We start from the raw sequence: 16,919 nt of genomic DNA on the forward strand, positions 1-16,919 counted from the left end.
CTCCAAACTCTTTAACTGATCCCATTTTCCAGCTCTTTCTGTCCTATTTCTTCCCTTATCCCATTCACCCTTCACTGTGTTGAAAAAAAAATAAAATTCCTTGGATTAAAATTCCGCCAAAACCACCTGGAGGCAGAAAAGCACAGTGGGTTTCTCACCCACACACAGGAGTTCCAGAAGGTTCTTGGTGTGCAAACATTGCCCCGAGTGCCTGAACTTTGTGAAATTGTGATAAATATCTTCTGCTGGGAGACCTGCTGAGCTCTGAAAGGCTGTTCATGCATAAAATCAGAGATCCTGCCTCTGCCTTATCCTTCAGACACTGAAATCTCGGAAGAAAATGAGACTTTTCTGCCTTTTAAAAATGAATATTAATAGTACAAAATCTAGTTTATAGCTCAGGACTTCCCAAGTGCAAGAGAAATATTGAAATATTTAAGGCAACAACATCAAAATTCAAATTTGCTTCAAACAAAGTGTGTGGGATCAGAACACCTGGGTTTAGTCAGTAGAAAAATGGGGTTTTTGTACTTGGGTTTCCTGGATAAATTGCTTGGTGGAGGAGTGCTGGAAGCAGCATCTCCGAAGATTTAACTGTTAAAAGGTCTGGTTAATCTGTGTTGAGGAATTTTCTTCGTTTTCTAAACTAAAAACTAAAGAGTTTGCATGAGAATTAAGGAAAAACCACAGGGCACAAAGCTGAAAGTATTTTTATTGTCTTAGAAATTATAGGAACAAAAGGGGCAGCCTGGGCTTGTGCACCTGAAGATTTAAACCTTTTCCAAATTCAAGTTTATCACTTGAGCTTTGGAATGAGAGCAGCTTGTTTTGCTCATTTCCTGAGAGTTTATGCAGCATTTTGACTTTCTCTGTGGATACAAAATGCTGTCTGAATACTTCTTTCCTTGTTACTCCTCAGAACAAATCCCACCTTTATCTCCTTTTCTTTTAAATTGTCATTATACAGTTCCAAAGGAACGCTTAATAGCAGGTTATCCTCAAATGGACTGAAAAACATCACAAAACGACAGGCTCTGCATTCCAACCACTCTGAGCATTTTAGTGAATTTAACAGCTTCACTGCCTAACAAGCAGAAGGCTGAAATAATTTTATGTTGTGTGAAAAGCTCCCAAAGCTTTGTGCACAGCACAGCTCGTGCTGAAGGGACAGGTGGGTGAAAAGTGATTTTTTCCCTGAGTTTTTAATTGCTCGCAGTCTGGAGCTGAGGTGTTGAATTTCAATGAGCAGCAATACCTGGCTCCTGTTAAATTTTAAACCTTCATTTGGAATGTGAACTTTATGGGGTGGATGATCAGGAAGAGGTCTAAGGTCCATTCGAGCTGTCCCAAAGGGAGTTTGCACGTGCTGTTCCCAGCACTGCCGGCCTGGCACAGCCTGGGAATTCTCCTTGGGTAAGTTTGGTTCCATCTGCTCCATCTGAGCTGAAATGGGAAGGGTGGGTGAGAGGGTTTTCTATGCAGAAACAAGAAATGAGAGAAATAATCCCTGCAGTGCTTCTGATCAAAAGGGGGAATTCCTTTGGCAGAGGAGGGTAAATGTGGTTCCCCCTCCCAGTCCACTGGGCCACAGTGAAGCTCAGAAGTGCAAGAAAAATGTTTATTTGCTTTAGGAATGTGTTGTTCTCACCCAGCTGTTGATTTACAGCTGGGAGCCAACACAGAATTCTCCTTCCCTTATTGCAGGAGTTTTGTACTTTCCCAAACCCAGCCTCAGAGGCTGATTTCTATATTGGTTTTTCAAGGATTTTTATAACTATTGATCACTAATTTCACTTTTCTGAAAGCTTCAGCCTGCTCTCCTCTCTCTCATGACTGTAACAGTGTTCTGGGGAGGCACAAAGAGTGGGCAGTGCCAGGTGATGTCGCCCAAATGCCAAATGTGTCCCCAAGCCAGGTGCTGTGCTCTCAGAAAGGTCATTTTCAATAAGGTGGAGCACTTGATGGCCTCAGAGAAGCAGCTGGTCAAAATCAAGGTGGTTGGGGAAAAAAATTAAATTAAATTTAGATTAATTGGCCTTTTATTCCTTGCAGAAACTGCAAATTCTTTGGCAAAAACAGAGGGAGAAGAGAAAACCTGTCCCTTTATTTGTTTTAATTATCAAGTACATTTCATGGAAATGTGCTATTTGCAGTTTTGGTACCCAAAAGTTTCTCTCAAAATAGATGTTACTGGATAGAGTTGCTCTTTAGAATGAAAAGATGTAATTTGGTGGAGGTTTATTTTATCCCATATTTATATTTCTGGTATGTTTTATATGATGATTTCTATTTCTGCGTGCAGTGCAGCAGAGCTGTGACTGCGAGCACTGATACATAATTAAATTAGCTGGGTTTAACATTTCCATCGTGCCAGGAGAGAAATTCATCCCAGTCTGAGCTCGCAGACAAGTTTGTGCTGCTGCTTTGCCGTGATTTCAGAGGCAGCAGAGCAGGTGGGCTCTGGCCAGGAGCCTTCCCTGGAGCAGAACGAGCTGAGCAGGAGCCCTGAGGAGCCCCTGGAGCTGCCACAGGGGGATCCAGGAGAGCTCCACAGGATAAATGTGCAGGAAATTCAGTTTTCTCCCACAAAACGCCCATTTCAGAGGGGACAGTGACATCTTGTGGGCTCAGCTTGCAAGTCTGGCCAGAAATTCAGCGCTGGCCACTTCAAAAGTTGGTTTTTACTGCTCTTTTCTGCTTCTGCCCAGGACTGGGGAGGGTATAAACACCCAGCAGCTTGGTGTTGGAGTGTCTGCCTGTAAGAAGGGATGAGGTGCTGCCCAGCTGATGTCAAGGTCACTTTTATATTTCAGGAAGTTCTCAGGGAAGTGTCACACAGTGAGATTAAGAGACTCCAAACCCTCGTGCTAGTTGTGAATCAGATTTAAACTTAATGCCTGCTCTTGGTTCCTCCTTTCAACTCCAAATGTGGAGCGAGAACCTTGTGTTTTCCTCCCTCTGGATTTACAGCTGAGTGTTCCAGAGGTTATAAAGATGTTTTCTGTCATCTGGATTTAAAATTGAGTGTTCCAGAGGTCACAAAGATCTGTTTCCTCCATTTGGATTTACAGCTGAGTGTTCCAGATGTCACAAAGATGTTTTCTATGATCTGGATTTAAAGCCGAGTGTTCCAAAGGAGGTCAAATAGCTCTGTTTGTGTTTTCCTCTATCTGAATTTGAGTGTTCCAGAGGTCACAAAGATGTTTTCTGTGGTCTGGATTTACAGCTGAGGTTCCAGAGGAGTTCCCCAGCTCTGTCTGTGTTTTCCTTGATCTGAATTTAAAATTGAGTGTTCCAGATGTCACAAAGATCTTTTCAGTGATCTGGATTTACAGCTGAGTGTTCCAAAGGAGGTCAAACAGCTCTGTTTGTGTTTTCCTCTATCTGAATTTGAGTGTTCCAGAGGTCACAAAGAGGTTTTCTGTGATCTGGATTTACAGCTGAGTGTTCCAGAGGTCACAAAGATGTTTTCTGTGATCTGGATTTACAGTTCCAGAGGAGGTTCCCTTGCTCTGTCTGTGTTGTCCTTGATCTGGATTTAAAATTGAGTGTTCCAGAGGAGGTCAGACAGATCTGTTTTCTCTGATCTGGATTTAAGGTCCCAAAGCTGTTTTAAACTGGCTTTAAGATGAGTGTTTTACAGGAGCTTACTCACCTCTATCTGTGTTTTACTTGACCTAGATTTAAAGCTGAGTGTTCCAGAAGCCACAAAGATGTTTTCCTCCATCTGGATTTAAACTAAATGTTCCAAAGGAGGTCAGACAGATCTGTTTTCCTCAATCTGGATTTAAGCTGAGTGTTTTACAGGAGGTCAGATAGATCTGTTTTCTATGATCTGGATCTAAGCTGAGTGTTCCAGAGGTCCCAAAGGTGTTTTTTGAGATCTGGATTTAAACGGATTGTTCCAGAGGTCACAAAGATGTTTTTTGTGATCTGGATTTACAGCTGAGTGTTCCAGAGGAGGTCAGACAGATCTGTTTTCCTCAATCTGGATTGAAGCTGAGTGTTTTACAGGAGGTTACCCAGCTCTGTCCGTGTTTTCCTTAATCTGGATTTAAAATTGAGTGTTCCAGAGGTCACAAAGATGTTTTCCTCAATCTGAATTGAAGCCGAGTGTTTTAGAGGAGGTCAGACAGATCTGTTTTCTATGACCTGGATTTAAACTGAGTGTTCCAAAGGTCACAAAGATGTTTTTTGTGATCTGGATTGAAGCTGAGTGTTCCAAAGGAGGTCAGACAGATCTGTTTTCTATGATCTGGATTTAAACTGAATATTCCAGAGGTCACACAGATGTTTTCCTCAATCTGGACTGAAGCTGAGTGTTCCAAAGGAGGTCAGACAGATCTGTTTTCCTCAATCTGGATTGAAGCTGAGGGTTTTACAGGAGGTTACCCAGCTCTGTCTGTGTTTTCCTCAATCTGGGTGGAAGCTGGGTGTCCCCAGGAGGCTGCCCAGCTCTGAGTGTGCCCGTTCTGTGTTTCAGCAGCCAGCAGAGCAGCCAGCAGAGCAGCCACGACGATGACTCTGCGCGCTTCCTGAGCCCCTCCATGCGTGAGGACAGGTGAGTCTGTGCCTGCAGCACCAGTGGAACCTCACCTGCTGAGCTGCTTTCTCCTCCTGGTATTTCTCATGGCTGGTTAACAAAAAAATGGGGTTTAAATTGATTTTATCAATGTCTAAAAAGCTGCATTTTTCATCACTTTGAACGTGGGGCAATGAATCCAGCCAGAATTTCCATCTAAAAACCTGAATTTTTCATCACCTTGAACATGGGACAATGCATCCAGCCCCTGAAATAGCCAGAATTTTTTCTTTTGGGGCTCATTCCCCAAACTCCAGCTGCTGCAGCAGCTTCATCAGACGTGCTGTGTGCTGGCAACTAGCACTCTGATCCTTAAAAACCCACAAGTGGAATTTCCTGGGTGGATCCTGTCCTCAGCAAAGGCATTCTGAGCCTGGTTGTTTTGTTCACTTTTGATGTGTTGTGGCAATCCTGAACTCCAGATTTAAGCTGGGTTAATTTGTGTGCAGCACCTGGGTGAGAACTGCAGTGAAGTTCCAGAAGAAACTTTAATTTGGGCTGATTAATGTGAGTTTCAAATTGCAGCATTGGCACAAAAGCTGTTGAAAACTGATTTTTGGTGTTTATTTGGGTGCATGATTTATGGATTTTGCTTTGCTCAGAGCCACATGATGAGGAGTTTTGCTGCATCTTGTAGGTCAACTTTTGAGGCTGAATCTGCTGAGTTTTCTTGTGCTGGGCATGAGCTGTGAGCCCTGAGTTATCACTGATTTATTGTCCTTGCACTTCTCAGAGCCATCTAAGAAGAAATGTGATTTATGTTGGTTTTAGAAATGTTGGATGCATTTTCCATCAGCCTGAAAGTGGGAAAATGCATCCAGCCCCTCAAACAGCAGGAATTGACTCACTTGAGAGTGACCCTAAGGAGCCAATTAACATCTCATATTAAAATTCCATATCCCACCAGGGGTTTTGGCTCTGAATCAGCACTTGGGAGTTGTAGCTCACCTTCTCCTCCAATTACCCACCTCCCCATGGCTGTGGAGCCCAGACTAATTAACAAAACATCCCTAATTGACTGACAGGTGACTGTTTGCAGGCAGGAAATAGAGTGGGACAGCAGAGCAGGGAGGTTCTGAGGGCATCACCTCTGGGTGAGGTGAAATTCCATTTCAGCTGGAATTCCACAGGTGAAACAGGGTGAGGATTTGTTAAAACATTTCTGGGTGTAGCAGCAGGGAATCACTTGGAAGTGCTGCCTGCTTCAGATGGATTTCAAAGGGAGCATTTAGGATGGTGATAAGAATATTTTCCTGGCTGGAAGGGGCTGATCTCAAAACTATTTATGCAAAGCCAGAGCAATGCTGAGCCTGCTGACCTCTTGTATTTAGGACCAGCAATGTTCCTGCTGCCTAAATTTAATTACAATTAACTTCTATTTGCATGGATCCTAAAATTATCCATGTGAGGGATAGTAAATTATCTTTTCTACTGTTTTTTTTGGTCTCATTGCTGATGTAATTCCCTCAGCCTCCACTGGTACAGTCTTCCTTTGGACATTGGTGGTTTGTTCTCATGAAACTTCACCAAAAAGTAACTCAAACACACCTTTTAATGTAAGCTGGGCAGGAATTAGTGACAAGGCTGACAGAGCCTTTGAGAGCTTGCTGTCTGCTCTTATAAATAACACAGAAGAAGGTTGTTTCTGAGGCATCTGAGTCCTTTAGATCCCCCAGAAATTGAATGAGGAACATTTATTTTTGCTGCTTTTAGGTGGTATTTTTTTTCCTACCAGTAACAAAGGGTCCTCCAAGCACAGATTTGAAGCTCTGAGCTTCTGTTTTGAAGAACAGAACTCCGAGGCAGTTCTGGTCACTTGTCCATTGACAATTGTACACCAGGGCTTAAAAAACCCCCTAAAAACCCCAGAGCCAGGCAGGATTTCCTCAGAGCTGGAGGATGTGAGCAGAAGGGAGGGCAGGGAGCCAGGTGCTGTGCCCTGGGAGTGCACCTTGCCTTGGCACGCTGCCCTGGCATCCCAGAGGAGAGCAGGAGCAGGAGGAGCCCGGGATGCTCAGAGCAGGGAACCAGCACAGCTGGGAAATGCTGAAAGAAGCTGCCCCAGCCAAAAGCAGAGGGCTGCTGAGCTGATTCTGAGGTGGAAGAGGGAAGGACAAACAGCTGAGGATGGCTGGAGTCCTCCCAGGCAGGATCTTCACCAAAGGCACTGCTGGTGGAGCTCCCTTCTCAGCGAGGGATTCCCAAGGGAGCTCCTGGAGGTTTTAGGGGAAGGATGAACACTCTGCCCTGCTCTGGATGCATCTGGGGCTCTCTCCCTCTGGAGGTGTGAGTGCTGCTGCTGCCTGGAGGGTTGGGAGGTGCTGCCATGGTCCAGAAGCCCTGCCCTGGCACAGCATCCTGTGTGTGCCACCCCTGTGTCTCCTCCCTGAGGAAAAAACTTTCCCTCTGCAAATCCATGTAAGTTCTGTCTCTGCCGTGTCTGGGTCGTGCTGAGAGGGAGCCACACTTCATTTTGGGGTAATAATGTCCTTTAGGGGGGTTTTTAGCTGGGAGAATTTAGTGGGATGTGCTGGCAGGAGGTTGGGTGTGAATTTAGGGCTCGGATCTTGGCTTGCTGACTGAGTCACTTGTGTGGCTGTTTATGAAATCAGGAGAATTCCTCCTTTACCTCACAGGAAAACAGAGGTGGGGAATTAAGTTTGAGTTGCTCAGATGCTGAAACACCACTTCTGTATAGGTACAAATTCAGGCAGAGGGTTCAAATAATTGTGCTTGAGTTAAAATAATTCCAGGGGTGGGTAAGGCTGGGATTGAGGCACAGATTTGGGTGAGATGTGTGCACATAAGAGACCCCATAATCACTGAAAGGAGACAAAGTTATGCATGAATTACCTTGAATTTCCACCAAATTAACCCCAAATTCATGAGCCTGTCCCTGCTTGATCCAAGGACTTGTTCTTTGTCTGAGGCACCCATCAGGTTTAAGGATGCAAAGTGTGTTTTAATTAAAAATTAAGCTACTGAACCAGAGGAAAAATTAGTCCTTAGACTCAGCCTAGGGTTTCTCTCCTCCTAAGGAGGAGAGAAACTGTTGGAGAGAGGAGAGCATGGAAAGCAAGGTTGGAAATGGAGGAGAGGGAAATGAGAGGTGGTTTACAAGAGATAATAAAAAAACTATTTACACAAAAACCCAAATAAATCAAAATGATTTACATTTACACTGCTGTAAATCCAAATGATTTACACAGAGATCATATCTGATGGAGGAAATGGGGAAGCACAGTTAACTTTAAGATCTCTGTCTTTGATATATCCTGCATCTCATTTTAGTTCCCTAATCTGTGCAGCTCCTAATTCTGCAGTTCCAGGGCTGCTCTGAGCAATCTCATAAAGATTTCTCAAGGAATAGATCAAAATTCACCAGACAGCTTTCAAGGGAATTAGGGGAAAGTTTGCAGCAGAGACAAGTTGAAGAAATTCTGTTGGCTGCTTGAATTTTCCCAGGAAGCTGTGAGGAGAGCAGAAAAGAGGTCAAAGTTTGAAAATGAGTAAATTCCATATTACTGATGTTCTTAGGGCTTGTTTATTCTGCATCTTTCTCCCTCTGTCCTTTTCCCTTTGGCACAGCACTCTGAGCCCCTTTTCCTGCAGAGATCCAGCCCAGATCCGTGGCAGGAGCTGATCCACTGAGCAGCTTTCACCCCTCACAGATGGATCATCTTCAGGGAGGTTTTCAAAACTCTTCTGCCAGGACTTGGAGGCTGCTGAGCTCTCTCAGGCTCCCTGATCAGAGCCCTGGTGCTTTTGCAATCGCTTGGAATTGAGTTGGGATTTGAATCTAGCTCCAAACTCTGAGCCAGCTTGACTTAATATTAAATACAGAGTTTAACCAGACTGCTGGAAGGGTTTTTTTATTTTAAGAAAGATGGTTAATATTTAGATGGTGTCCCTTTTTTGCCCCTCTCACCTCTGGCTGACAAGAGCAGCTTAAGCTCACCTCTGTTCCCCCTGTGTTGTGAGCCTGGCAGAGTCAGTGAACGAAAACACCACGTGCCCTCTGTTCCTCAGATGCCACCACTGTTCTTTTGGGGTTTTTATTGAAAGTTCTGGACTTTTCCTGACTGGTTCTGACTCTTGTGGACTGGTTTAGCTGAGATCAGCCCTCTGTGCTGTGCCTGTCCCTGTGCAGGGGAGGCCTGACAGGCACTCACAGTGATGCTCAGGAGCACGAGGAGGAGGTGCAGAGGTGGTTTAATGCCCCTCTTTTCCCTCCTCTGAGACACTGGGCAGGCTCCTTACCCTCCCTTCCTGTTCCCAAGAGCAGAGGTTTGTTGTGGAGCCACACTTCCCTTCCAGGCTGTGGGTAATGGGCACCCCATCAGCTCTGTGCCCTGGGAACGCTGGAATTCTTGGAATATTATGGTGGAGAAGAGGCTGGGATGTTTTCTGGGGCCTGTAACTTGCATATTTCTGTTATTTTCAATTACTCACACCCAATTTTCATGGGCATGAGTGACCCAAAGGTGTTTCCCTGTGCTCCCTGAGCCTGCAGGTGTGGCTCCCCTGCTTGGCAGTGCCCAGGCTTTGCCCTCACCATGCCCTGCAGTGAGGCAGGTACCAAGTGCAGAGAAGGAGCCGTCCTGAGAGGGGATGTGTGGGCACTCAGCCTGTTTGGGGCTCCCTGAGATGATCTGAAAACGGTCCAGTTGTTTGCCTAATCAAGGGCAAGACCAGGAAAGAGAGACAGAGCCATTGTGGGCTCCTGTTGCAGCACTGGAACTTCAGTCCTGCTCTAAAATTCACTGTCACAGAGTCTGAGAGACCTTAACTGCTCCCAGCCAGAGCTGGGGCTGTCAGAGATGCACAGGAGGGAGGGTTTTGAGAGGGTTTGTTGGGCACAACAGGGAGAGTTTTGGGAGGGTTTGTTTGGCACAGAAGGGAGGGTTTTGGGAGGGTTTGCTGGGCACAGAGGGAGGGTTTTGGGGGGGTTTACAGGGCATTCTGATGTTAGTTCTGTTTGTGTGACCAGGTTTCTGCAGGGAGGGGCTGCTTTGGGGTTTGCACCGCAGACCTGGCTGTAAATCTCGAGGTCAGAGCTGCCCAGCTCATCTCACAGGGATGCCTTGTTAAGCTGGGCTCTGTGGGATGCCTTTAGGGGCATAGAAGTGTCCTTCCACTCTTACTGCATGGGCCCAAACCCAAAGGATTTGGGAATTTGGCTGTACTAGTCATGATAACAGAATAATGGATGCTGGAAATGAGTGCAGGGTTCCCTGAGAAAAAGCAGAGTGTGGGCAACAACACCTCTTTGTGTGCCTGCCACAGAAACCCACCTTCCTTCGTGCTGGGAGCATTTCAGCAGGGCTGGCATCAGAAAGCAAGATGTGACTCATGCCATGAGTGCGCCTGGTGCTCCTGCTGCACAAAAAAAAACTTCTGGGAGTGAATTTGCCCCTTGCTTCCACCCTGTGTGGGGTGGCAGGGCAGTGCAGTGCCACAGAGGTGGTGCTCAGATAAAATGGGGTGCAGCTCTTCAGGAACCCTTCTTTTTTCTTTTAATAATCTTTTCCTTGTGAATCATTGCAAATCCGGTTTGCTGTCGTGACGAAAGTATTTGGTTAATATTATTTGGGTGTAGAATTTCCTAGGGGATGTTCTGGGACCTGGTGTGCTGGTTAGGGGGAAGTGAAAAGTGATCTTAGACACACAGAACTCTGTCTGTGGGTCTAACCAACAGAGAAGACAAATAATATGTGAGAATGATCCTAATAGAACACATCCCTTAGCTGCTCTGCAGCCAAAATCTGGTTTAAAAGGGGAATTTCCCATTTCAGAAGACTTCCTGGGAGGTGGAAATCTGTGTCCACTTAATAAAACTCTAAAATGTGATGTCAGACAGCCCAGCTGGACCCCAGAGTGTCCCTTCTTTTGCTGAAGGGTTGAGTTAGCAGATGGAGCTGCTGCTGCTGGTGTCTGTGAGGAGTCACTGCCATCTTTTCCCTTTTTACAGAGATTTTTTACCTCAAAGCAGTGGAGTGGAAAGGGTGTCTCAAGGTAGGAGCCCCCTGGGTTGCTACAGCTTTAATCTGCTTCTATTTTTAATAAAATCTCAGAGATTTCAAGCTTCTCTTAATCTTGGGGATGAGATGGGGCAAAATCTCTGAATTTGTAGTGACTTCTTTGATGTGCAGTGGGCAGGGAAAGGATAAATGCACAGGTGAGCAGAAACAGTGCAGGGATAAGTGAGACAAAACCCACTTGAGGAGCCAATACATTGGCAGGCAGGACTGGAGGGCAGAAAAATGTTTATTTCTTACAGCATATTTCCTTTTGTTCTCCCCTTGGGAGGATCTGGGCCCTCAATAAACTGGATTTTGGCTGGTTAGCCCTGGCTGAGGGAAGCTGAAGGCACAGGGCTTGCTGATCCTTCTGCCTCAGCAGCTGGAGCAGAAATTGCTCTTGAGGCACAGTGGTGCTGCCTCAGCTTGCCCCGGGGCTGGGCAGGTTGTGAGTGCTGGGAGGGGATCTGGGAATGCTTCCTTCAGCTGGAATGCCTGTGCTGCTGTCCTTGCAGAGACCTTTGCATCTTACAGCCATCAGCTCTTTCTGAATGCAGCTGCTCACTGCAGGGCATTGCTTCTTCATTCTCTGTAGGAACAGAAAAATTCCACTGGTCTGAACTGGGAATTTGAGGTGTTTTGCACTGGTTTGGTGAAGGATCCTCCTGCTCTGCTCTGAAGGATCCTCCTGCACACACACACATCATCACGGCCTGTTCTGTGCTTTCAGTGCTGTAAATCTTTGGAATGTGAAAAGATTTGCAATGGTTACCTTGGGAAATCGAGCATCTTCACATTTCACAGTCAGCAGTCAAAAGGAGAGGTAGCAACCACTCAAGGGGAGTGTGGAACATCCTTTTATGGATTTTATCTCTGCAAGGCATCCCCTGGCTTCCTTCTGAGCTGAGCATCCACACTTTTCACCGGGTGTTTTCTCCTGTTTCAGGAGATTTGGGAAAAGCTGGGATCGTGGTGGTGGGCAGTCTGCTCGGTCAGTTCTGCCCTTGAGAATTCCATTCCAGTAACCATTACCATCCAGCTCTCTTTGTTTCATCCTCTCAGCTTTCTGCACCTTACCCCACAGCAGCATTGCATCTGGCAAAAGGCTCCAAGGCAGCTGCTCCTTTAAAATGGAATTGCCTGTGAAGGGAGAAATCTGAGAGCAGAGCAGAGCAGAGCCGGTGCCTCCTGCGCAGCTCCGGCTCCGTGGAGCTCTCTGCTCAGCTCTGCCCTCTCATCAGCCTCGTCACTGCTGCTGCCTCTGGGGCCAGGCTGCAGTGAGCACAGCGAGCCCCAGAGCCACCCCAGGGCTGCCCCCACGGCAGCCCTGCATCCCTCCACGCTGGACTCCGAGGTCACGGCTCTGTGCTGCTTTTCCCCCTGCCCCACTGTGCGTGTGTAACCCAGCTGGGATTTTATCCTCTTTGGCTCCAGCGGTGTTTCCTCCCCTGCTGCTGCAGGGAGGCTCCCTCAGGTTGCTGGGAGCTGGCCTGGGACAGATCCCCCCTTGCTGCCGATGACTGTAACCGTGTGAGTGCTCGCTGACCTCTGCCTTTCTTCTTCTGCTTCTCCCCCTCCACTCCCCTGGCCTTGCAGAGTGTTTGTTGTGCATCTTGCTGAGAAGGTGCTGGTGTGTGTGGAACAAGGTCAGGCACTGGGATGGCACCAGCCCAGCTCTGTCCTTGAGCCCCTCTGCTTTTTTTCCCTCTTCTCCTCAACTTTAACCCAATACTTTTCCTTAAGCTCTCCCTGCTTTCCTTTCCCTCCACGAGCCCTGCCCCAAACCTTTGGCTGCTGAGTGCTGGCTCTGCTGAACCCCTTCCTGCTGTTTCAATGCCATTCCCATGGGAATATGGGCCTGTTTGGGGGTCTGCAAAAGCTTCCAGCTCTGTAAGACTTCATGATTTCTTTTCTCTGGAAAAGGATCTTTGCTCCAGGCTTAGACTTCTCTATGTGAGTTCAGGCTTTGTGCAGCCCCTGCCACCCAGCAGGGCCCTGAGAACCAGGATTGATGCTGGGCTCCCCAGGGGAGTGTGGCTCTGTGGGTTAGGGGCATCCTCTGCCCTCTGCTCCTGTTGCCAGCCTTTGTTGTGCCCTGTTGTTGTTGCCACTGTCACTGGGAGAGCCCTGAAGGGGCTGGGGGAGGCTTTCAGTGCTGCTCTGAAATGCCTCTCTGCAGCCTCAAGTTGTGTTCCTGAGCTGCTTTCTTCTGTCTCAGGTTTCAGAAATGAAGGGTTCAGGATCTTTCTCCTCCTCTGCAGTCATCCCTCTGATGGCTTTTATTCTTAAAAATATCGTAGTGTGCGTTCTTCCCCGCTTTATGTGAAACTGGAGGTTATTTTTTATAGGATATTGCATGAGCTACCCCACAGATCCAGATGTGAACAGAAGGTTTGGTTTCTCCAGTGTCCCCATGGATGATCCCTCAGGCAGGGCCAGCCCAGGGACTCCAGGCTGTTGGACTGCACATAAAGATTTAGCTTGATGGACTGGAAAGACTTCAGTTCCAACAGATCTAAAGGCTTTAGATATTTAAAAGCACTCTGATTTGGGGAGTCTGCATGTTCAGCATGATGCTGAGTGAAAATCTTCTCAGGTGTTGGGCTGTGGTGTGATGGGAATTATTTCAGGCCCTGAGATAATTCAGGATCTCCTTGTCTCTAAGAGCAAAACCAACCTGGCCCCAAGATTTCTGCCCAAGGCAGTTCCCTCTTGCTGCCTGCTCACAGTGGCTGCCAGTTCTTGGCAGTGAAGGCAAAAATTAGGAAATGGCTTTCCTTTGAATTGACCAGAAAAGGAGAAGGGGGATTTCTCTCTGAGGCATGCCATGAGTCACAGAGTTCTCTGTTACCCAGCTTTGCAGAGTGACTGAGCCTTTCCCAGCTGGGAGAGGTTCTTGCACCACCTCAGGCAAAAGGAAGGTTGAGTTCAAACAGGCAGGACAATGAGGGGAGGCAAAGAGCCAAAAGACAGTGCGAAAGCAGGATTTTTAAATTCTAGAATTGCTCAATAAAGGAGCAGTTACAACCTGAATCATCCCAGCTTCTCTACCTGCCTGGTGCTGCCCCTCATTCTCCTGACACAAATATTCTTCCCGTCCCCAAGTCTCTCTGGGGAATTGTTTTTCTCCTTTTGATGGAGGGCTGTTTTTCTCCACTCTGTGATTCCAAGTAGGTGAAGGTGCTGTGCTGCTGCTCCACTGTTCTCTCCCCCCCAGGACCTCCAGGGCAGAGCTGCAGCCACAGCTCAGAAATGGCTCTCAGCCCTCTCTGCCCTGGCCATGGAACTACAGCTCCCATCATGCCCAGAGACACAGAAATGCATATTTTTTTTTGCTGGAAATGAAGCCTCATGTGACTTCCCAGCTGCTGCAGCACAGAGGGAGTCCCTGCAGAGTTTTTTTTCCCAGGGAAATGGAGGTGTGCCCTGGCTGGCAGATGTGTGATGGCATCTGCAGCGCGGCAGATCGCTGCTGACTTCGGGAAGGACTCGGGACTGTGCCCGCCTGCCACACTTTGCTGGGATCTGTACACCTGTAACCAAGGTGCATACCAATTCAACTCTCTCCTCCTTACATTCTGACATTCTCTCTGGCAGTTCTTCCTCTCTCCCCGTAACATTTCCTGATTTGTTTCTAATTTCCCCTCCCACTGCTTCTGTCGCTAACAGGTTTTGTTTTGCATGCATTTCACAGACCCAAACAGGGCTTTTTTTGGTGCCTCCCTAACTCCTGCAGCCTTTTCTTTTTTTGCCATATGGGAGAATCACGGTGTGGCTGAAGTGGTGCCTCACAGGCAGCACACTGAATTCTCTGCCTGCAGGTCATCCACCTCTCGGGGCAAATTAATCTGTCTGAGCCTCCTCAGCCCTTTGTTTGCACTGCGTGGGCACTTGAAGAAGGGAATTTTTTAGTCCCTGGGAGTCTCTGAGAGGTGAGGCTGCTCTGGGGAGTGTGGAGCCATAGAGAGGATGCCCTGCTGGCTGTGAGCTGTGGCTCTTGGAAGGGTAATACTTACAAAAAGCGACGTTCCCTAATTGTTGAGGAATCCTTTCGAGGCAGTTAGGAGCTCGGGCTAACAGGACCATGGCTGTGGCTATTTATAGAGCCTGGAATTCCTACCCGGAGCTCAGGCATTTCACAGTGGGCTGTTCCCTTCCGAACACTGGACTTCCTCAGGAGATGTTTCCTGTTTGCTTTTAAGTTCAGGAGCTGCTGCAGCCACAGGGAGCCTCTGCTGTAAAGAGGCTGAAACGTGGAAATTCAGCTTTTTCTGAATTGCAAAATTATGACTCTTTAGCTCATGATTTGCTGAAAGTCCTTCATGAAGCTGTTGTGCTTTTTTTTTCTCCTTCCCACGCTGTTGTGAACTTGCAGAAAATCAGAGAAGTAGAAATGTCCTTGAGGGACATCAGTGGCTTTACGAAAGAGGGCTTGGGGAGCAGAGGGTGTGGACTTGCTGTTTGTGGATCTCTGTGTCTGCACTGGATGCATTAGGAGGTTGAAATAAGTGTTCAGAAGAGGGGCTTTATGTCCCTGATAAGGCTGTATTTAACGGAATCATGGAATGGTTTGGGATGGAAGGGACCTTACACCCATCCAGGGTGTCCAGGGCCACCTTCCACTATCCCAGACTGCTCCAAGCCCCGTCCAGCCCAGCCTTGGGCACTGCCAGGGATCCAGGGCAGCCACAGCCAGGCAAGGATTCCTTCCCAGTACCCCCTCCAAACCTTTCTTTCAGAGGGTTTGTGTGTTCTGAGCACAGAGGAGCAGTGTGCCAGCGTGGGTTTGTGCATGAATGCATGGCAGCACAAACAGGGCAAAATCCACACTGCTGTGTGCCAGGGCAGAGCTCTGTGCTGATGGCCCTTCCTGGGGTGCCTTGGTGCTCAAGGTTCCTGCCTGTGCCCAGCCTGCTGCACCCTCTGCAGGAGGGTGACAGCTGTGCCACTGCCCTGCAGCACAGGCTGATGTTAAATATCGAATATACCAATCCCCCTAGGTCTGTAAGTTAAATATTGAATACACCAAATCCCTGTAGATCTGCCATGGCTGTAAAATATAGAATATACTAAATCCCCAGGGGTCTACCAAGGCTGTAAAATACTGAATATAATAAACCCTTGTGGGTCTGCCATGGCTGTAAAATATTGAATATACTGAAACCCTGTGCATCTGCCACAGCTGTAAAATATTGACTATATTAAACCCCCATGGGGCTACCATGGCTGTCAAATATTGAATATACTAAACTCCCAGGGGTCTACCAAGGCTGTAAAATACTGAATATAATAAACCCTTGTGGGTCTGCCACAGCTGTAAAATATTGAATATACCAACCCCCTGTGGGTCTGCCAGGGCTGTCAGTTAAATAGTGAATATACCAACCCCCTGTGGGTCTGCCAGGGCTGTAAGTTAAATAGTGAATATACCAACCCCCTGTGGGTCTGCCAGGGCTGTAAGTTAAATATTGAATGTAGCAAACCCCCCTGGGTCTGCCACAGCTGTAAAATATTAAATATACCAGACCCCTGTGGGTCTGCTAGGGCTGTAAAAGTGAATGTACCAAACCCCCGTGGGTCTGCCAGGGCTGTAGGTTAAATATTGAATGTACCAAACCCCTGTGGGTCTGCCAGGGCTGTAGGTTAAATACTGAATGTCCCAAGCCCCCGTGGGTCTGCCAGGGCTGTAAAAGTGAATGCACCAAACCCCCGTGGGTCTGCCAGGGCTGTAAAAGTGAATGCACCAAACCCCCGTGGGTCTGCCAGGGCTGTAAAAGTGAATGCACCAAACCCCCGTGGGTCTGCCAGGGCTGTAGGTTAAATATTGAATGTCCCAAGCCCCCGTGGGTCTGCTCCCTGGGGTGGGTGTGTGGCAGTGCCCGTGCCCAGGGCAGCTGCAGTGCTCTGGTTTTGCAGAGGCTGAGCTCCCCTTTGGTGTGTTCAAACCCCTCAGTGTGTTCAAACCCTGCCATAAATCCACGTTCAGGTCCCTGCGTGCTCCTGCTGCGTGCCTGAGCTCCGGGGATGAATAAGCACTTTCCAGCAGTGATGTTCTCGCCCTCAGAGCTTTAATGTGCCAGAGCTCTGCAGTGTTCTCCCTGCCTCCCTCGCAGCCTGCTCTGCTCTGCCTGCCCGCTGCCAGGGCAGCTGCGAGCTCCTGGGGCTGCCTGGGCTGCTCACAGCTTCCAGGCTGATTTGCTGGAGCCAAGCAGGCCAGGAGGACCGGCAGGGAGAAGCTGGGGGATGAACGGGGCGGCGTGAAGTCGGCGTGCTCCGCCAATCCGGGCAGGGCCACGCAGCTACGGATGCCTCTGGAT

At 47.9% G+C, this 16,919-nt stretch overlaps 1 protein-coding gene across 8 annotated transcripts in view; it reads left to right on the top strand.

Annotated features, from left to right (window-relative positions):
* The window catches only part of GRAMD1B (GRAM domain containing 1B), a 103,521-nt gene that overhangs the window by 9,236 nt on the left and 77,366 nt on the right, over nucleotides 1–16,919 (top strand). For 3 of the 8 annotated variants that reach the window (XM_039721777.1, XM_039721773.1, XM_039721775.1), the window contains exon 2: nucleotides 4,484–4,561. In XM_039721777.1, coding sequence (XP_039577711.1) covers nucleotides 4,484–4,561 — 78 coding nt within the window. Of the gene's footprint in view, nucleotides 1–1,393; nucleotides 1,414–4,483; nucleotides 4,562–14,024; nucleotides 14,147–16,919 lie in introns of those variants that run through there. The other 5 variants (XM_039721774.1, XM_039721776.1, XM_039721781.1 and 2 more) reach the window with 4 other exon arrangements.

This window comes from Passer montanus, unplaced genomic scaffold (genome assembly GCF_014805655.1).
Source record: "Passer montanus isolate IOZ18808 unplaced genomic scaffold, ASM1480565v1 scaffold47, whole genome shotgun sequence".
Classification (NCBI taxonomy): Eukaryota; Metazoa; Chordata; class Aves; order Passeriformes; family Passeridae; genus Passer; species Passer montanus.